Source organism: Bufo gargarizans, chromosome 5, assembly GCF_014858855.1.
Source record: "Bufo gargarizans isolate SCDJY-AF-19 chromosome 5, ASM1485885v1, whole genome shotgun sequence".
NCBI lineage: Eukaryota > Metazoa > Chordata > Amphibia > Anura > Bufonidae > Bufo > Bufo gargarizans.
The window spans coordinates 47,562,812-47,585,365 of record NC_058084.1 but is presented as its reverse complement, the minus strand read 5'-3'; the positions used below and the strand labels follow the sequence as shown (position 1 = coordinate 47,585,365).

Sequence of the window (22,554 nt, the reverse complement as noted above, 5' to 3'; positions counted from 1 at the left end):
TAAAGTCCTGGTTGCCATAGTGGGAGCGGTATACTTAGGCCTCTTTCACACGGGCGTCAGTTTTTTTGCCCGGATAAGAGCCGGGTGCGTTGCGGGAAAATGTGCGATTTTCCCGCGCGAGTGCAAAACATTGTCATGCGTTGCACTCGCGTGAGAAAAATCGCGCATGTTTGGTACCCAAACCTGAACTTCTTGGGATTGATGTTCTGAAGATTGTATTATTTTCCCTTATAACATGGTTATAAGGGAAAATAATAGCATTCTGAATACAGAATGCATAGTAAAACAGCGCTAGAGGGGTTAAAAATAAAAAAATAAAAATTTAACTCACCTTAGTCCACTTGATCACGAAGCCCGGCATCTCCTTGTGTCTCCTCTGCGCTGAACAGGACCTGGGGTGAGCTGCTCCATTAAATACCGGTTAAGGACCTGCGATGACGTCACTCCGGTCATCACATGGTACGTCACATGATCTTTTACCATGGTGATTCACCATGGTAAAAGACCATGTGATGACCGGAGTGACGTCATCAAAGGTCCTTAACCTCTATTTAATGCAGCAGCTCACCCCAGGTCCTGTTCAGCAGCAGAGGAGACACAAGGAGATGCCGGGCTTCGCGATCAAGTGGACTAAGGTGAGTTAAAAAATTTTTTCTTTTTTTTTAACCCCTCTAGCGCTGTTTTACTATGCATTCTGTATTCAGAATGCTATTATTTTCCCTTATAACCATGTTATAAGGAAAAATAATAATGATCGGGTCTCCATCCCGATTGTCTCCTAGCAACCGTGCGTGCAAATCGCACCGCATCCGTACTTGCTTGCGGATGCCATCCGATTTTCACGCACCCCATTCACTTCTATGGGGCCTGCGTCACGTCAAAATCGGACAATATAGAGCATGCTGCGATTTCCACTGAACGCACAAGTGATGCGTTAAAAACAACGCTCATGTGAACAGCCCCATAGAAATGAATGGGTCAGGATTTAGTGCGGGTGCAATACGTTCGCCGCACAGATCGCACCCGCACGGAAAACTCGCCCGTGTGAAAGGGGCCTTACAGTCCACGCGGCTCCCGGGGCGCTCCAGAGTGACGTCAGAGCGCCCCATGCTCGTGGGGCGCCCTGACGTCACTCTGGAGCGCCCCGGGAGCCGCACGGACGGTAAGTATGCTGCTCCCCCGCTCCCCACTACACTTTACCATGGCTGCCAGGACTTTAGCGTCTTGGCAGCCATGGTAACCATTCAGAAAAAGCTAAACGTCGGATCCGGCAATGCGCCGAAACGACGTTTAGCTTAAGGCCGGATCCGGATCAATGCCTTTCAATGGGCATTAATTCCGGATCCGGCCTTGCGGCAAGTCTTCAGGATTTTTGGCCGGAGCAAAAAGTGCAGCATGAAAAAAAAACGTTCCGTTCCGGAACTGAAGACATCCTGATGCATCCTGAACGGATTTCACTCCATTCAGAATACATTAGGATAAAACTGATCAGGATTCTTCCGGCATAGAGCCCCGACGACGGAACTCTATGCCGCAAGAAAAGAACGCAGGTGTGAAAGAGCCCTAATAGATTTCAGTTTGTTTTTCAATTGAGTGGTACAGTTTATAGGTCACATTAAAAGGTGGAAAAAGTTCTGAAATGATTTTTGTACAGCACAGAAACCTGACATTTTAACAGAGATGTGTAGACTTTTTATATCCACTATATATATATATATAATCTTACAGCTCAGTCTCAATAACTGAACAGGCCTGAGCTGCAATATTATTTACAGCCGATATATAATGTACGGTGATGTGCTTGATGGGCTGTGAGGAGCCCGTGGCAAACTGGTAAAACTGGTCTCCTTTAAACAGCCAATTGGCAGGGGACCAGAAGTCGACCCCTGCTGATCTGATAACCTATCCTGAGGATAGGTCATCAATATCAACCTCCTGGGAATCTACTTCAAAGAGGTTTCCAAGGTTAGAAAAACAGCGCCAGTCCTGTCTATGGGTTGCGTCTGGAAAAAGGGGTGATAACATGAAGCAAAGTTCCTTTACCACACCTTGGGTCACTGAAGGCGGAACACAGGAGAGATGACAGTTATAGGGTGCAATTTTTCTTCCTGATGTGCAACTTCCCACCTCCATTACATTTCTCCCCTTCCATGCCGCTCCTTTGTGTCCCAATTCCTGCACCTACAATATTGAGCCTGATATTAATGTGTATGGGGGCATCAAGACCGCCTTCTCCATGGCAGATATGGAGGAAGAGGGGCCGTGCATGTGGGACTGAAACATACCTGAGGCTTTATTCTGACAGGGGATAAGCTGCTACAAAAAGGATTGCAGGGGGAGGGGGTTGCACAACCACCATTCTGATAGATGAAGGTTACTGATGTGGGTAAATAACCCCTTTAAGATCCCCTAGGAACAAAAAACGGGTTGCATTTTTTAATGCTATAATCACTTGCAAAGTGAACTCTCATTCCCCTCTACTAAGAGACCCCCCCCCCCCCCCCCAGTTACACATAAAGATCAGTGATACTTCTGGTCTGAATAACAAAAGGTTGATGTATTCAAAAAGAAAAAGAAAATTATACCTCGTCAAGAAAAAGCAACAACCAAAACCCCTACTAAAGCTCCTTTTGTTCCTACCTACAAAGCACCAGGTCATAGGTTACATTTACAGAATCTGAAATAACAGGTCTTTACGATGACCGGCATTGTCAGTGTAATTTCACAATGAAAGGAACGGTGTAATTACCTGGCCGCGGTGACATCACTACTGCGCGGAATTAACAATTATCTGCTGTTAGAACGGGTCCTGTATGTGAAAGGCAGCACTAAAAAAACATGTCTGTGTGATAGGTTAGAGGACAAGGGGCTCATTTATTTTATATGGATTCTGCACAAACGTTGGAGTTTGTCGTCGCAGTGTAAAATATGTGTCCACCGCCTTCTCATGCTGCATTTATGTTATTGGTCAAAATACAGGTAAGGAAGACGGTGAAAGGTACAATGGACTACCAATACCTTGTTTAACCATTGGAAGGGGTTGTCCAGATGGTACAATCAGATATTTTTTTTTTAAATTGGAATTGCTTAAAGGGAGTCTTTCACCTAAAATGAACATTATGCACCACAAACATGATGATATCCATTACATTCCCCATATTATAATCTTACCTTTCATATTGCTGTCCGTCGCCTATTCTCTCTTAAAAACGCTTTTAATCCATATGCTAAATAGGTTCTGAAGGTGCCCAGGGGCGGCGTTTATGCGGCCGGTGCCCAGGCTCCACGGCGCTGTTCAAATCAAACCCCTCCCCTTTCACCCCTCTGGCCCGCCCTCGGTTCTTCAGATACCATCCTCCAGTCAATGACAAATCCGGCGCCTGCGCACTCCATTACCCACTAGGGCAGAGGCAGCAGAGCGTTTAATGCGCATGCGCCGGCCCGTACATCCCGATATTTTGGCAGTTTACTTCCGCCGGCTAGATCGGGCCGGCGCATGCGCATTAAACGCTCTGCTGCCTCTGCCCTAGTGGGTAATGGAGTGCGCAGGCGCCGGATCTGTCATTGACTGGAGGATGGTATCTCAAGAAGGGGTGAAAGGGGAGGGGTTTGATTTGAACAGCGCCGTGGAGCCTGGGCACCGGCCGCATAAACGCCACCCCTGGGCACCTTCAGAACCTATTTAGCATATGGATTAAAAGCGTTTTTAAGAGAGAATAGGCGACGGACAGCAATATGAAAGGTAAGATTATAATATGGGGAATGTAATGGATATCATCATGTTTGTGGTGTATAATGGTCATTTTAGGTGAAAGACTCCCTTTAAAAGGATTTTCCAAGTGTTTAATATTGATGACCTACCCTTAGGATAGGCTATCAACATCAGATCAGCAGGGGTCCAACACTCACCAGCTCCACCAATCAGTTGTTTGAGAGGGCTGTGGCGCTCACCGGAGCCTCCTCACAGCTTACCAGGACCAGCGCCGTCTATTGGACAGTGGCTGTGCTTGGTATTGCAACTAAGCCCTATTTACTTGAATTAAGTTTAGGGGGAAAAAAATTGCAGTACTACCGGGGCGCTCAGATTTAACCACACTGTATTTTAATATAAAACAAGACAAAGTGATCGGTTCTTGGTTTAGCTATGCATTTCACCGATGCTCCATCGACTATCAGGGGTATGCCTGAAGAAACCAATGGAGCGTCGGTGAAACGCGTAGCTGACCCGATCACTTTATTTAAAAAGTGTGGTTAAATCTAAGCGCCCCGGTAGTACTGCCATTTTTCCCCCCTAAACTTACCTCTGATCATCGGGACCTATTCTGGATGCCTGCGGCAGAAGGGAGCTGCTCTGATACCGCACAAGTTATTCCACATACACTTCCCAGCGTTGCGCCTGGCGTACACAACCTTATCTGGTGAGTTGCGATCCCGGACAATTAGGGGCACTCTCCGTAAAATTGTTCACACACAGGGGGCACGGTCCTTCTCTATTCCCTTCTATTTTACTTGAATGGGACAGGCTATGTCTAGGCCATCCACTGGCCTCAGAAGAGACCGATGTGCTCACCGGAGAGCTGCAGTCTCTTGAAAGAGCTGATTGGCGGGGTGCTGGATAGGCCATCAATATAAAAATCTCAGACAAACCCTTTAAAAAAATTTTTTTTAATGCACACGTCAGCAATCTCCACCAATCTCTGGTTCCTCCAAGCATGGAAATGTGACTGCGCAGTCAATCATGGTGTAAGGTGTGTCACCCCGGTGGCCGGATAGTCACATTTCCTGTGTCAAGACAGACCAGGAAGTACAGACTGGCAGGGGACCCTGGTGGCATTGGATCAGAATCATCAGGGATTGGATAGGAGAGTAGGAATTTGTTTATTTTGTTTTTTTATGCCATTGTGACCCTTTTAAAAAAATTCAAAAAACTATTGGCCGGGCAACCCGTTTGAATGGCTAAATCATGACTTTTTTTTCTCATTATGACAATGTCATAATAATTTCATAAGGCCCTATGGGCATCATAGAGGGTGTTCCCCCGCTGTGTATCTTAGGGGATGGAGGGGCGTTACTGGGTGCAAGCTAATAAAAAAAATGTAATTAAATGACTGGTGCACTTTAATATTTTTGAGTAGCTTCACAAAAATACCAGTAGTGTACCGGCAAGTCGTGAAAGCAAGTGACTTTTTCAATGTTTCTTAAAAAGGTTTTCTGCTTTAGACGATCCCTAATCCATTGCCTAGAAGCTGATCTCGACGTGTCCCCCTTCTGCTACCTGTAGGGAAATCTGTCAGTTTCCCTGCAGTGCCACCACAGGGGAAATGAGTCATTACACAGTGCCCACATAACTCAATGGGGTCGCCTGTGTAACAAATGACAGGAAAGTCCTCCAGAGCGAGAACCACTCTTTTTAACTCCTCTCCACTCTGGTCAAGAGTTGGAGACTCCAAACTATGAAAGGGGTCTCCTGGCTACAGCAACAACACAGGACTGCTGCAGCCAATCAATGGCTTCACGCAGTGCACCACTGAGGTTGGCGATTGGCTGCAGCAGTCTTGCGTTGTCAACATGACATCACTGATGCAGCCAGGTCAACACAGCCCAGCTGGGAGAAACAGAGCGGTGGCATGGGATAGGTGAGCTAATTAATGGCCTCTTATTTATCCTAGACAACTGTTGTCCAGTTTCATTTTGAACCCAGAGAACTCTTAACTCATAATCCCATAAGGCTAATTTCACACTAGTATTAGACTCCATCGGCAGGCTGTTCCGGCAGGGAGCAGCCTGCCAGAGATATCTATATCTGGCATTGCCGAACACTACCTTACACCCACCAGCCCCATTCGGCATAATGGGAACTGGTGGTGATCTGACCGCAACCCAGCAAACATGCAGGGTTGCGTCCGGTTCTCCGCCAGTCACCATTACAGTGAATGGGGCCAGACTGCGATGCGGTAGCTTCTGGCAATGCCGGAATGCAAAGAGATGAGTTAGGCTATCCCCTACTGAAACAGCCTGCCGGATCTAAAAGAGCTAGTGCGAAACTAGCCAAAGGGGGCATGCGAAAATGGGTTTTCCAACCTGGACAACCCCTGTAAACTTATCTACCGACATTTACATGACACATTGTGGGAGATGTCTAAGGCTTGCCCCTAATCTGCACACAGGAACGCCCCCAAATCTGTTTGAAACACTCATTTTAATGCTAATTTGCGCGAACAACCTTTTTGGGGGTTTCAGTTCACGGGACAGTAGAGCAAAAACCTGGATTGTTAGCAAGTATCCTTAAAGGGGTTATCCAAGACTATAAAAAAATGCTCCCCCATATGCTGGGCCCCTTACAATGAATATACTTACCTGGCTCCCAGGCCATGCACCGCTCCTGGTCCCCGCACCGCCGCTGCTGCTGCTTCTCCCCTTGCGCAAATGAAAACGTCTGGTTTTGGGGGAGGGGGAGCAGGTGGGGACACGGACGAGCCTCCCTAGCATCACGGGTGACACTAGGGAGGCTTGTACCCATCACCGTCTGCCATTGGTTGCTCCCCGCACATGTGGAGAAGCAGCAGCGGCGGTGCGGGGACCAGGAACGGCGCAGGTATCTGGGAGCCAGGAAAGTATATTCATTGTGAGGGGCCCAGCATATGGGGGAGCATTTTCTAGTCTTGGATAACCCCTTTAAAAGGGGGAACTCTGAAGTTGACCATTGTAATTAATGACCCACAGGAAGCACACTCGGAAATGTTCAGTATGTTGCCTAGCAACAGTCCCAGCAAGAAGCAGATGACAAAGGTAGCACACCATACACCTCCGAAACTAAAAGTAGTCACCCACGTTATGAACTCAAGATGTGCATCGCTGATCCACTACTCCAACAACCATGGTTTCTCATGACAAGAACAACCCAAAGGTCCAAAATTCAAGTAGACAACTAGTAGAAAACTTTTTCCTCTCTGGCCTGATTTTTTATTTCTTTTACTTTAAGGCCACTGAAGTTCATAAAACTCAACTATATCATTATATTCAGGATAAAGAGATTACATTTTTACAACTTCTAGATTCCACTTCAGCTTTTCGGCCCTAATTACATCTTAAAAAACCAAGCGAGTGCCGTGGCGGATTTATGCCATACTGATAGTTTCCACTCCAATCTGTCTAACATCTTCTGAACGTGGAATGAATATTTACAGGAAGCAATGGCCACGGGGAGAAGCCCTCCGCAGTCGACACGACTAGACAGATTGACTACATTTCTGCAGGAGACACAGCGATTGGACGGAAGACGATAAACAAAGGAGAAAAGTGATGGCAACAAAAGGACGAGGTTCACTGAGCCAGAACGAGAAGGGCTCCGAGAGGAAAAGCACTGCCCGAATAACCGCGGAGCGGCAGGCACAGCCGTCACGCATCACCGTGAACGCTGCTCCCAACCAAATCCATTTACGCCAAGGTCTGGGTGCAGCTCACATGTTAATGAGTCATTATGCAAACAGGACAAGACACTGCTAAATGGGTCAAATCCCTGGGAATCCGGCCGTAGTTATTTATTTAGAGATGTAGCAGAGTTGAGTTTGACATTTACATTTCATTCTTCAGGGCAGATTTGACTGAGCAGTGTGAAAACCCTGCATTAACCACTTCTGTACTTTTGTTCAGCTTTCCCCTTATTTTTTTTTAACCATTTTATGGACCTTTTTTCTTTTTTTGGCATTATTAGGGTAAAATGTTTTCAAAATGGAAAGAAAAGTGCACCAATGTTTGGGTCTTAGGAGCAAGGAAAAGGCTAGTTTAGGCTGATTGAAGAGGGCTTTTCATTTGTTATATTTTACTGGTTTCTTTTTACTTTTTTCTTCCACCACCCCCCACGAACAATATTCTACAGTTTTAAACCAGCACCTGGATCTGAATACTTTTGTAATTAAACGTAATTAAAAATGTATTATAGCTACTGCGTTATTCACTGAAATCTTTCTGCATAGCGCCACCTGCTGTTTGCTCTTTTTCGGATTTCTCTGTCCTGCTCACGGAGATGGAAGCACATGCTCAGTTCCATCTTTCAGAAGAGTTAGAGCAATAAATGGGTCCATGTGAGGTACAGGACTGGTTCTAGAAGGGCTTTGTTCGATAGAGGTTGTCATGTACTAGATCAGGGATGCTGAACCTCTGGCCCTCCAGCTGTTGTAAAACTACAACTCCCACTATGCCCTGCTGTAGTTTGATAGCTGTAGGTTGTCCAGGCATGCTGGGACTTGTAGTTTTGCAACAGCTGGAGGGCCGCAGGTTGAGCATCCCTGTACTAGATTATGTGTGATTTTCATTTTTTACATTAATCATGGGATAACCCTTTAAGTAACATGCCCCCCCCCCCCCCCAAGGTTATAAGAGACCTTTATCGGACATTCCAATGTTATTTCTAACGTATAGAAATATAGGCGAAAATACAGCAGCTCTTGGCACATGGTAATTGATTGCCAGGACCAAGAGAGTAAATGAAAACCTATGTGTCGACCCCTTAATGGGGTATGGTGGTGGATATAATGAAAGCCACCCTGATTTTCCAGAAAAATAAAATAAAATAAATAAATGCGGTTCCCATATACGTTAAAGCAGGGGGTCAGCAACCTCTGGCACTCCAGCAGTTATGAAACTACAACTCCCAGTATGCTCCATTCACTTCTATGGGAGTTCTGAGAACAACCAAGCAAGTATGCATGCTGGGGGATGTAGTTTACCAACAAAGTGGGGTGCCGGAGTTGGCGGACTCCTGCATTCGAGGGCACGGTTGTCTAAACCTGCCCTTTTCCAAGAGACTGGCTACGTTATGCGGGTGGGGGTGTGAAGGGACGCAGCTATAGGTAAAGAAGGGGAAGCGGCTGCTACAGGGCTCGTACTCCAAAGGGGCCTGTCCGGGGGGAGGACTGAAAGGTTTTATTGTCAGGGGCCGCTGAATAGTATTGTACAATGAGATTATATACAGTGCTATCTTGACTACACGGGAGGAGGGGGTTGCTGAAGGGTCCAGTCAGTTCAAGTTACGCCAATGGTGTGATGATTCTACCCCAAAAAGACGGAAAGAAGGATCAGGCATGCTGGATTTTCACATGCCCAATCCTTTGTTCCCACAGGACCTAAGTGATTGGCAAAAGAGACATTAGTGGACGCTGTGGAGGAAGGCAAACCCTTGAAAATGTTATATAACAGCAGGGATTCTTGTAAAATAGGAAAGGAAGACTTATTCCCCTGTCAGCGGCCCCTCTGTTCCAGCGCTGCTGCTCTACCCGCTAGTCTTTGGGGGACATTTATCATGCTGAAGTACGCCTAAATTAGGCGTATTTCTGGCACCGCAATCTGCGACTTCTCCCCGCTCCCACCAGGTCTAAAAAAGTGGGTGTGGCATGGCTGGGGAAGGAGACCGCCCGGCAGCCCGTCTCATTTACCATTTTCTACGCCTGTTTCAGGAGTAGAAAAAGTCTAAATGTAAGAGCTCGGAAGATGTCTTACATTTGGAAGCAGCGCTGGATACGCCGAAGTTATGCAGAGGCCGGCGCCTCTTCATAACTTCAGCGGATCCAAACCCAGCAGTGGGGCTTTATTAAGACCGGCGTCTAATTCCTGCTCTGAATTGATGAAGCACCTGACTACTTCAAGTGATCGCTGCAGCCAGTTGCTGGCCTCAGCGGTCACCTGAGGTAGTCATGGATGACAACACTGCAACTACTTTCCCTCTGCAGAGACGACATGCCTACCTACCCTACATTATCGCTGACCTGGCCCCAGTGATCACATAAGGTAGTCAGGGATGTCATCGCTGCAAACCCAAAAGCAAAGAGCAGTGGGCAGCACTGACTCAGGGGACGTGGACATGCAAGTCTTCTTCAACTATCTTATGACCATCACTGATGTGACCTAAAATGTTTAGGGTCTCAGAAAACCCTTTTAGCCTTCCATTATTACACTAGACCACCCGGGAGATGAGCAAGGAACCCCGAGTGGCCTAGACAATTAAGAAAGCAGGCATGAAACCTTCGACTACTCACAGACCACAAGCTATAACCCCATTACTAGCCTAGATCTTCAAGGAAAATGGAATGAACCCCTTCACTACCCAAGCCCACCAAGGATAAATTGTATTAAAGTGATACTTTATGTAGCAAACATTTTTTGAAACGTTATCCTTCTTTTCTGCCATCTAAGCTCCAGCGAGTCTTCTACGCCACAATACATGGGACATAAGCAGTTTAAAAATGTAGATCATGTTTTTATTGTCATGAAAACGTGCTTTAGGCTGCTTTCACACTTGCGTTGTTGTTTTCCGGTATTGAGATCCGGCAGAGGATCTCAATACCGGAAAAAAAATAAAAAGTTTCCATTGGGTCCTCATGCATTCTGAGTGGAAAGAGATCTGTTCAGGATGCATCAGGATGTCTTCCGTTCCGGCAGCATTCCGTTTTGTGACCGCACACAAAACCGCTGCAAGTTGCGGTTTTGTGTCCGCTCAAAGATGGAAACAAACGGAACCGGCACTGAAAACAATGACCGATTCATTTTTTTATGGAGCCTAAAAACCCAGATCAGTCACCTATTGACTTTCAATGTATTTAGTGACGGATCCGTTTTTTTCCATTGTGATTTCACACAATCTTAACAGAACGGATGCATCCTGATGTGCAAAATCAAAACAGATCCTCTGACGGATCTCAATACCACATTATGTGGCCACAAGAGGAGAGAGGCGCTCATAGGGTAAATATGTAAAAATATAAAGGATCCTCTGAGAGGGAATTATAGTCTGCTCACCTATTCGTGTTGCACCAAACTGGGGGCGCAACACCAGTGAAGGCAAAGGAGAAAATATTGCTGGTTGGTGCAGCCGGACCTATCCGAGATCCTTAGGCGGGAGCCAAACCGCCGGTTGGATAGACTGTAGCACTAGGAGGCAGCCGGACCGTGGTAGTCGAGCTTGTCGTGGATAACACAAGGCGCAGAACACAACCAGGCGTCAAATATAGTTTTACTTTATTCTGAGACAATCTCAATACCGGAATTAACAACGCAAGTGTGAAAGTAGCCTTAGGCTACTTTCACACTAGCGTTCGATCGGATCCGTTCTGAACGGATCCGTCTGCATTATATTGGCAAAAAAAAGCTAAGTGTGAAAGTAGCCTGAGCGGATCCGTCCAGACTTTTACATTGAAAGTCAATGGGGGACGGATCCGTTTGAAGATTGAGCCATATTGTGGCATCTTCAAACGGATCCGTCCCCATTGACTTACATTGTAAGTCTGGACGGATCCGCACGCCTCCGCACGGCCAGGCGGACACCCGAACGCTGCAAGCAGCGTTCACGTGTCCGCCTGCTGAGCGGAGGCTGAACGCCGCCAGACTGATGCATTCTGAGCGGATCCGCGTTCACTCAGAATGCATTGGGGCTGGACGGAAGCGTTCGGGTCCGCTTGTGAGAGCCTTCAAACGAAGCTCACGAGCGGACAGCCGAACGCTAGTGTGAAACTAGCCTTAGTTGTAATGTATTATATCAGGGGACATTTCAACCAATACAAAACCTGCTCTGTAGAAATATTTTAACCATTATAGTAATTTCTGCACCTTCAGGTAGAAATCTATTGCCTAGGCAGAATTTCATCCTAGAAGAAAATGCTAGCAAGAGAGACCAGTGTCGGCGTTACCTTTTTTCTCCTCCTCTTCCATTTTCTCCTCTTCTGGTTCATTTTCCTCATCTACAATGTATCTGAAGGGTTTGTAAGAAATAATCGTCAACCCATTTCCACCCGGTTCAATAGCTGCATAATGCGGGACAGACTTGCCATGAAGCTTCCTACGTTTCAAGATTTCACATTGATCTGTGAACACACAAAAAAAATAATAAGGAAATATATTCTATAGCTGTATAGATATGACAGTGAACACCAATTACAGCCGCATAAGCTTTAGGTAAATTGCTCAATTACAACATCCATGTTGGGAGAAAAACTCATTTGGCTTAAAGATTGTAAGAAAATTGCTGTTTGCCCCATAATTGCCAGGAGCAGCTCCTGCGGTGAAAGCATTTGAGGCAATTCTTAAGCGAAATGGGTAAAGCATGTTACGATAACAAAGGGGTTATTCATATTTTATCGTTTTTACTAGAAGTGAGTAAAAGGAGGAAGAAAACACAGACTGAACACAGTGCCCCTCTCAACCGCTAGAGGACAACAAGAAAATGAACAAATGTTGAAGGTTGGAAACTGCGTGAACAAAAATTCCAACCTGCAGGTGTGCAAGCGCCGACTCTCCAGGGGCTCGCTGAACTGGTTCCAGCCCAGTACCGTCCATCACAGTGGTGATACACTTTTCATTATTCACTTGATGTTTGCATGGATTTGCTGCAATCATTGTGATAAAATGGATTAAGAAGCAATGCTTTACTTTGCAGAGCGTGCCCTTTCATCATGTGATTGCCTACATCATTTACAGGGAGGCAGCATTATCTGTGCTTACCTCATTTACAGGGAGAGACAGGGAGGCAGCATTATCTGTGCTTACCTCATTTACAGGAAGAGACAGGGAGGCAGCATTATCTGTGCTTACATCATTTACAGGGAGAGATAGGGAGGCAGCATTATCTGTGCTTACCTCATTTACAGGAAGAGACAGGGAGGCAGCATTATCTGTGCTTACCTCATTTACAGGGAGAGACAGGGAGGCAGCATTATCTGTGCTTACCTCATTTACAGGGAGAGACAGGGAGGCAGCATTATCTGTGCTTACCTCATTTACAGGGAGAGACAGGGAGGCAGCATTATCTGTGCTTACCTCATTTACAGGAAGAGACAGGGAGGCAGCATTATCTGTGCTTACCTCATTTACAGGGAGAGACAGGGAGGCAGCATTATCTGTGCTTACATCATTTACAGGAAGAGACAGGGAGGCAGCATTATCTGTGCTTACCTCATTTACAGGAAGAGACAGGGAGGCAGCATTATCTGTGCTTACCTCATTTACAGGGAGAGACAGGGAGGCAGCATTATCTGTGCTTACCTCATTTACAGGGAGAGACAGGGAGGCAGCATTATCTGTGCTTACCTCATTTACAGGAAGAGACAGGGAGGCAGCATTATCTGTGCTTACCTCATTTACAGGGAGAGACAGGGAGGCAGCATTATCTGTGCTTACCTCATTTACAGGAAGAGACAGGGAGGCAGCATTATCTGTGCTTACCTCATTTACAGGAAGAGATAGGGAGGCAGCATTATCTGTGCTTACCTCATTTACAGGGAGAGACAGGGAGGCAGCATTATCTGTGCTTACCTCATTTACAGGAAGAGACAGGGAGGCAGCATTATCTGTGCTTACCTCATTTACAGGGAGAGACAGGGAGGCAGCATTATCTGTGCTTACATCATTTACAGGAAGAGACAGGGAGGCAGCATTATCTGTGCTTACCTCATTTACAGGAAGAGACAGGGAGGCAGCATTATCTGTGCTTACATCATTTACAGGAAGAGACAGGGAGGCAGCATTATCTGTGCTTACATCATTTACAGGAAGAGATAGGGAGGCAGCATTATCTGTGCTTACATCATTTACAGGAAGAGACAGGGAGGCAGCATTATCTGTGCTTACCTCATTTACAGGGAGAGACAGGGAGGCAGCATTATCTGTGCTTACCTCATTTACAGGAAGAGATAGGGAGGCAGCATTATCTGTGCTTACCTCATTTACAGGAAGAGATAGGGAGGCAGCATTATCTGTGCTTACCTCATTTACAGGGAGAGATAGGGAGGCAGCATTATCTGTGCTTACCTCATTTACAGGAAGAGATAGGGAGGCAGCATTATCTGTGCTTACCTCATTTACAGGAAGAGATAGGGAGGCAGCATTATCTGTGCTTACATCATTTACAGGAAGAGACAGGGAGGCAGCATTATCTGTGCTTACATCATTTACAGGAAGAGATAGGGAGGCAGCATTATCTGTGCTTACATCATTTACAGGAAGAGACAGGGAGGCAGCATTATCTGTGCTTACATCATTTACAGGAAGAGATAGGGAGGCAGCATTATCTGTGCTTACCTCATTTACAGGAAGAGACAGGGAGGCAGCATTATCTGTGCTTACCTCATTTACAGGAAGAGACAGGGAGGCAGCATTATCTGTGCTTACCTCATTTACAGGAAGAGACAGGGAGGCAGCATTATCTGTGCTTACCTCATTTACAGGAAGAGATAGGGAGGCAGCATTATCTGTGCTTACATCATTTACAGGAAGAGATAGGGAGGCAGCATTATCTGTGCCTACATCATTTACAGGGAGAGATAGGGAGGCAGCATTATCTGTGCTTACCTCATTTACAGGGAGAGACAGGGAGGCAGCATTATCTGTGCTTACATCATTTACAGGAAGAGATAGGGAGGCAGCATTATCTGTGCTTACCTCATTTACAGGAAGAGACAGGGAGGCAGCATTATCTGTGCTTACCTCATTTACAGGGAGAGACAGGGAGGCAGCATTATCTGTGCTTACCTCATTTACAGGGAGAGACAGGGAGGCAGCATTATCTGTGCTTACATAATTTACAGGAAGAGATAGGGAGGCAGCATTATCTGTGCTTACATCATTTACAGGAAGAGATAGGGAGGCAGCATTATCTGTGCCTACATCATTTACAGGGAGAGATAGGGAGGCAGCATTATCTGTGCTTACCTCATTTACAGGAAGAGATAGGGAGGCAGCATTATCTGTGCTTACCTCATTTACAGGAAGAGATAGGGAGGCAGCATTATCTGTGCTTACCTCATTTACAGGAAGAGATAGGGAGGCAGCATTATCTGTGCTTACATCATTTACAGGGAGAGACAGGGAGGCAGCATTATCTGTGCTTACCTCATTTACAGGAAGAGATAGGGAGGCAGCATTATCTGTGCTTACACACCATTAGTTCACATCACTAGTAACTTTTCCATTCTTCTGATCCGTCAGAAGAACAGGAAAAAAAAACAAAAAAAAAAACGGATCGTGCTGCATCTGTACCTACATCATTTAGGCCCCATTCACACGTCCGCAATTTTGTTCCGCATTTTTCGGAACGGAATTGCGGATCCATTCATTTCTATACGGAATTGCGGACCCGAAAAAAAATAAAACATGTCCTATTCTTGTCCGCATTTGCGGACAAGAATAGGCATATTCTATTAGTGCCGGTGATGTGCGGTCCGCAAAATGCGCCACGCACATTGCTGTGTCCGTGTTTTGCAGACTGCAAAACACGTTACGGACGTGTGAATGGACCCTTACAGGAACAGACATTGAGGGCAGCATTATCTATGCCTACATTATTTACAGGAAGAGACGGAGGCAGCACTACTAGTACCTACATCATTTACAGGAAGAGACTGAGGCAGTACTACCTATACCTACATCATTTACAGGAAGAGACGGAGGCAGCACTACTAGTACCTACATCATTTACAGGAAGAGACGGAGGCAGTACTACCTATACCTACATCATTTACAGGAAGAGACAGAGGCAGCACTACTAGTACCTACATCATTTACAGGAAGAGACTGAGGCAGTACTACCTATACCTACATCATTTACAGGACGAGACGGAGGCAGTACTACCTGTACCTACCTCATTTCCAGGAAGAGACGGAGGCAGTACTACCTATACCTACATCATTTACAGGAAGAGACGGAGGCAGTACTACCTGTACCTACATCATTTACAGGAAGAGACGGAGGCAGTACTACCTATACCTACATCATTTACAGGAAGAGACGGAGGCAGCACTACTAGTACCTACATTATTTACAGGAAGAGACCAGGCTAAAAAACGGATCCGTCACCTATTGACTTTCAAAGTATTTAATGACGGATCTGTTTTTTTCCATTTTGATTTCACACAACTGCATTTTAATACATCATGATGTGCATCATTTACAGGAAGAGGCATTGAAGGCAGCATTATCTGTGCCTACATCATTTACAGAAAGAGACAGGGAGGCAGTACTACCTGTACCTACATCATTTACAGGGAGAGACGGGGAGGCAGCATTATCTGTACCTACATCATTTACAGGGAGAGACGGGGAGGCAGCATTAACTGTGCCTACATCATTTACAGGAAGAGACAGGGAGGCAGCATTATCTGTACCTACATCATTTACAGGGAGAGACGGGGAGGCAGCATTAACTGTGCCTACATCATTTACATGGAGGCAGCACATTCTGTGCCTAGATCACTGAGGAAAGCAGCACCATCTATCCCTTTATCACACGAATGCTCAACCTGCTGCCCTCCAGCTTCTATAAAACTAAAACTCCCAGCATGCCCTAATAGCTGTATGCTATCCAGGAATGCTGGGAGTTGCAGTTTTGCAACAGCTGGAGGGCCGCAGGTTGGGCACGCCTGCTTTATCAGATTGGGTCCTTTAACACAGGTTGATGCATGGAAATAATAAATGCTAATTGAGGAAATAGGGAGTAAATTTGCACTCTTTGAAAGGGCTTTTACACAGATGCAAACTGTATGGGGACTAATGAGTTGATACTTCAGGCCTCCATGGCCATGTCAATGATCCAGAACAAGCATTCTTATGAACAATCACTCAGCTAACAATTGGGCCGTGTAAACTATCCGCAGGATGAGCCGGAGAGACACTACTATTGTGGCTAAATTATTGTGACAGTAAAAGTTTTTACCAACCTTCCTCTTTGTGCCACATGGGCTGTTGTTATGTTAGCCTGCGTTTTAAGTTAATATTTAAAAAATGTTAGAGTAAAGCGGGCCTGTCCCTTTAATATAACAGGTAGTTATAAAATACTTCTTATAAAAATGACAGCCATTAATGCCAATGAGTACATCATGGAGGCTCGCTTGTAACTTGTTCACTTGGTAATCAGCATTCACTCTTCAATTTCCTTTTAGCCAAGTTTTCAAGAGTCCTTCAAGCGAATGCATTTCATTAGAGAATACCATAACGGGAGATTTCTCCCCAGGCGTCAAAACTGACCGCCCTTAAACAGCAGCAACAATGCAGAGCGCCTGGATTATACAGGAAGGGAAGATCGGGATAATGGGGAAATCCACTTTTATAAAGGCGAAACAGAATGTAACAACTGTGGGGATTCGCTCTGGTAGTTAGGGTTAGCGGGTGCAGCACAGAGGCAAAGTACAAGTTCTTGGTTCAAAACATCAGTGTTTATTCACACGTGAGATCAAAAACAAAAACACAAGTTGCTTGGTGATCGGTCACACACATGAAAAGTTCATATACAAAACAGTCACCTTTTCTCCTGGGTGTTACTTCACACCCTGTTGGAAGTTCTGCTTTGTCAAGTCCACAGGCAGGCGTTAGGCGGCCTGTTCACCCTCACAGGGGTCTGAGCCCTCCAGCCCAGCTCAAGGCGCGGATCCCAACACAGCCCTCAGATCACAGCACACAGACCTCCTAAGCTCCACTGTCAGACAGAGGTAATCCTCCCCACCTAGCAGTGCTGGCTGGTTTTTATGCCTGGCAAAACCTGGCCTGGGACATGGGGAGTAGTCACCCACCCAGCACTTTGACTACTCCCAGTAAGAGCCATCCCGGATCAGCTATTACAGCAATACTAAGTATCAAGGTGTCAAACAGCAACTGCTGCCGACACATAAAAACCGTCTCTTACTCCACTGAGGCCAGGAACCTCGGTGACACGTGACTATCATCCACAATGATTCCTTGTATCTTCTTACAGGAAGCAAGAAGTGTGAATGTGGAATGACTCCCTATGGGCAGCCATACTGTAGCTACAGAGTAGTTTACTTAAAGGGGTTGTCCGCTTTCTGGTTACTGTTGACCAATGTGTTTTTGAGATGATTTGATGACAATTACTAATATAACCTTTGTTAAAATTCTGCACCATTTTCTATATTTCATAAAATATGCCCCAATGTTTGCCAAGACACACAGAGGTACTGTCCATAACACGGCTGCTGATGAAGGGTCATGTGACCAGACAAATCACCTTCATGTGATGCCTTCTTCATTCAAATACACTGCACCTGCAATCTGCACTTGTTCTGTTGGGAGTTTAGTGCAGCTGCAGTGTGTTTGAATGGAGGAGACATCACATCCTGGTAACATGACCTTCCATCAGCGGCCATTTTATGACAGGACCTCTATGAGGACATCAGAAAAGACTTTGTAAATAAGGGGCATAGAAAATGGGGCAGAATTTTAATAAAGGCTATATTATTAAGTGTCATGTAATCATCTCATGAGCACATTGGTCAGCGATAACCAGAAAGTGGACAACTCCTTAAATCAAGGAATACAGAACAAGCCTGTATTGGGGCATTTATTAAGACTGGAATTTTACATGCCGATTTTAATCTATCCCCTACTAGGTCAGTAGGGGATGTGGTGCAACTGTGGTGCAACTGTGCAGGTCCATGAGACAGAACTGAAGTCTATGCCAGCAAGAGAGCTAGTGTAGATTGCAGGTATAATCTATGGCGTAGAGTATAATAAATGTTCCGGGTTGGCTATGCCTGGGTCCCCATCCCCCACTCCCCATCCACATTTTGGAAAAGTGGTGAGCAGGACAAAAACGGCCCAAAAACATTGCAAAATTCTGCACAAGTAGGGTGTTGCCAAGTTTTACAACTTTTTCCAGGCCAGTGTACAGAGAATAAGTGTCATCAAAATTCTACACAAGTAGGGTGTTGCCAAGTTTTACAACTTTTTCCAGGCCAGTGTACAGAGAATAAGTGTCATCCATGTGTGTTACTGGTAAGGTTCAGATGCACAATTCTAGTTTTCCATTATCTATGCATTAAATGGGTTTTGTGGTTTTCTTTAAACTGATGGCCTAGCCTCAAGAAAATCATATAGGACATGACAATCTTATTCGAACAAAGCTAGAACCAGCCCTGTACCTCACATGGATCCAGAGATGTCCCCATTCATTGCTCTGCTAGATTATCTTCAGCTTAAGGAATGTGTCCTTTCCGCTGCAGCTCTCTCCCTGTAACTGCCACAGCTTCTAACAGAACATATGGCTGGTGGCAGTTGAAGATTTAAATTGAGAACGTTCGACCAGCTCAGTGTGACCACTGCTCCTCCTCACCGCAGTCCTGTAGCGAGGTAAGACACAAGGTGTTGCAGAGGTAGGGTCCAACCATCTGACATTTATCACCTATCGTGTGGATAGGTGATAAATGTCAACTGTGGAAAATGAATTTAAAAAGAAATACAGAGGTTGAAAATGTGCGGCTATGTACCCCACCCTAGCATCAACTGATCTGCTCCACTGTCACCTTCAAGTGTGGTATATGGCTTCTTGGACCTCACTGGCCATGTTATGGTTGGGTTGCATTATGATGTAAGAAACCAGTCCTCCTGTGGTCTATTCACTGTACCCATATATTCTCAGAACAAAGACACGTGGTAACATGTCCAAAACGTCTTCAGAACTGGTTTAAAACACAGAAGAAGATTTAAGACCTTTGTTTGTAGGGATCCAAGTGACTGAGCCTCAACCAATGTTAATGTCTGACCCAACGTTATGCAATGTCAGATGTTAAATTCTGAGATTGTAGCTTATAATGGAGAGGGTACAGTTAGGACAAAAAATAAAAATAAAATAAAATACTTTCAAGCAATAAAAATAAATGGTTAAAAGATTACTTGGTGACCCTCCTTCTCCACACCAACCCAAAGAACCACATGCTGTAATCATGCAAGAATTTTTTCAAGTAACTTTGTGCCCAGCCATGAGAACCAGTGTGCCTCAGTATAATAATAACACTAAAACGTTCCTGCTAACCTAGTAAACAACTTCTGGGCAAATGCATAAACTTCAGAGCTAAGACGCTAGAAGAAAAGGTTTGAACCAGACATAGGAGGTCATCTACCCACAGAGTACATCATTAATGACTGAGTACAAACGCTCTCTGTGCTTTCTTGCCTTCACACAGACCATTCTCCAATTAATTAATGAGAAAAGTACATTAAGTTAAACACTTGAACACACAAACACTTTCACAGCCCAGTGGGAGCAACACACTTGTTTGGCGGACCTCCATCCTCGTGCGCAGCCTACAAGTTCCTATGTATATCTGCTGTACCCTTTGGTAAAGCAATTATCAGTACTTAAGAGAACGAATGAAAAGATCAGAAAAATTAAAATGCATAAACATCAGTTTTTGATGTGTGGTTTAGTATAGAGGATCTGTCGGCTCTCCTGTGGTGTAGTATAGAGGATCTGTCGGCTCTCCTGTGGTGTACTATAGAGGATCTGTCGGCTCTCCTGTGGTGTAGTATAGAGGATCTGTCGGCTCTCCTGTGGTGTAGTATAGAGGATCTGTCGGCTCTCCTGTGGTGTAGTATAGAGGATCTGTCGGCTCTCCTGTGGTGTAGTATAGAGGATCTGTCGGCTCTCCTGTGGTGTAGTATAGAGGATCTGTCGGCTCTCCTGTGGTGTAGTATAGAGGATCTGTCGGCTCTCCTGTGGTGTAGTATAGAGGATCTGTCGGCTCTCCTGTGGTGTAGTATAGAGGATCTGTCGGCTCTTCTGTGGTGTAGTATAGAGGATCTGTCGGCTCTCCTGTGGTGTAGTATAGAGGATCTGTCGGCTCTCCTGTGGTGTAGTATAGAGGATCTGTCGGCTCTCTGTGGTGTAGTATAGAGGATCTGTCGGCTCTCCTGTGTGGTGTAGTATAGAGGATCTGTCAGCTCTCCTGTGTGGTGTAGTATAGAGGATCTGTCGGCTCTCCTGTGTGGTGTAGTATAGAGGATCTGTCGGCTCTCCTGTGGTGTAGTATAGAGGATCTGTCAGCTCTGCTGTGTGGTGTAGTATAGAGGATCTGTCGGCTCTCCTGTGTGGTGTAGTATAGAGGATCTGTCGGCTCTCCTGTGTGGTGTAGTATAGAGGATCTGTCGGCTCTCCTGTGGTGTAGTATAGAGGATCTGTCGGCTCTCCTGTGGTGTAGTATAGAGGATCTGTCGGCTCTCCTGTGTGGTGTAGTATAGAGGATCTGTCGGCTCTCCTGTGTGGTGTAGTATAGAGGATCTGTCGGCTCTCCTGTGTGGTGTAGTATAGAGGATCTGTCGGCTCTCCTGTGGTGTAGTATAGAGGATCTGTCAGCTCTCCTATGTGGTGCAGTATAGAGGATCTGTCGGCTCTCCTATGTGGTGCAGTATAGAGGATCTGTCGGCTCTCCTGTGTGGTGTAGTATAGAGGATCTGTCGGCTCTCCTGTGGTGTAGTATAGAGGATCTGTCAGCTCTCCTATGTGGTGTAGTAGAGAGGATCTGTCGCTCTCCTGTGTGGTGTAGTATAGAGGATCTGTCGGCTCTCCTGTGTGGTGTAGTATAGAGGATCTGTCGGCTCTCCTGTGTGGTGTAGTATAGAGGATCTGTCGGCTCTCCTGTGTGGTGTAGTATAAAGGATCTGTCGGCTCTCCTGTGTGGTGTAGTATGAGAGGATCTGTCAGCTCTCCTGTGTGGTGTAGTATAGAGGATCTGTCGGCTCTCCTGTGGTGTAGTATAGAGGATCTGTCGGCTCTCCTGTGGTGTAGTATAGAGGATCTGTCGGCTCTCCTGTGGTGTAGTATAGAGGATCTGTCGGCTCTCCTGTGGTGTAGTATAGAGGATCTGTCGGCTCTCCTGTGGTGTAGTATAGAGGATCTGTCGGCTCTCCTGTGGTGTAGTATAGAGGATCTGTCGGCTCTCCTGTGGTGTAGTATAGAGGATCTGTCGGCTCTCCTGTGGTGTAGTATAGAGGATCTGTCGGCTCTTCTGTGGTGTAGTATAGAGGATCTGTCGGCTCTCCTGTGGTGTAGTATAGAGGATCTGTCGGCTCTCCTGTGGTGTAGTATAGAGGATCTGTCGGCTCTCCTGTGGTGTAGTATAGAGGATCTGTCGGCTCTTCTGTGGTGTAGTATAGAGGATCTGTCGGCTCTCCTGTGTGGTGTAGTATAGAGGATCTGTCAGCTCTCCTGTGTGGTGTAGTATAGAGGATCTGTCGGCTCTCCTGTGGTGTAGTATAGAGGATCTGTCGGCTCTCCTGTGTGGTGTAGTATAGAGGATCTGTCGGCTCTCCTGTGTGGTGTAGTATAGAGGATCTGTCGGCTCTCCTGTGTGGTGTAGTATAGAGGATCTGTCGGCTCTCCTGTGGTGTAGTATAGAGGATCTGTCGGCTCTCCTGTGTGGTGTAGTATAGAGGATCTGTCGGCTCTCCTGTGTGGTGTAGTATAGAGGATCTGTCGGCTCTCCTGTGGTGTAGTATAGAGGATCTGTCGGCTCTCCTGTGGTGTAGTATAGAGGATCTGTCGGCTCTCCTGTGTGGTGTAGTATAGAGGATCTGTCGGCTCTCCTGTGTGGTGTAGTATAGAGGATCTGTCGGCTCTCCTGTGGTGTAGTATAGAGGATCTGTCAGCTCTCCTATGTGGTGTAGTATAGAGGATCTGTCGGCTCTCCTGTGTGGTGTAGTATAGAGGATCTGTCGGCTCTCCTGTGTGGTGTAGTATAGAGGATCTGTCGGCTCTCCTGTGTGGTGTAGTATAGAGGATCTGT

The 22,554-nt window shown here is 45.9% G+C and overlaps 1 protein-coding gene across 1 annotated transcript in view; it reads right to left on the bottom strand.

The window, feature by feature from the left end:
• Nucleotides 1-22,554, bottom strand: part of NUDCD1 (NudC domain containing 1) — a 152,963-nt gene that overhangs the window by 62,609 nt on the left and 67,800 nt on the right. The window contains exon 5 of the mRNA XM_044295156.1: nt 11,682-11,855. Coding sequence (XP_044151091.1) covers nt 11,682-11,855 — 174 coding nt within the window. The remainder of the gene's footprint in view (nt 1-11,681; nt 11,856-22,554) is intronic.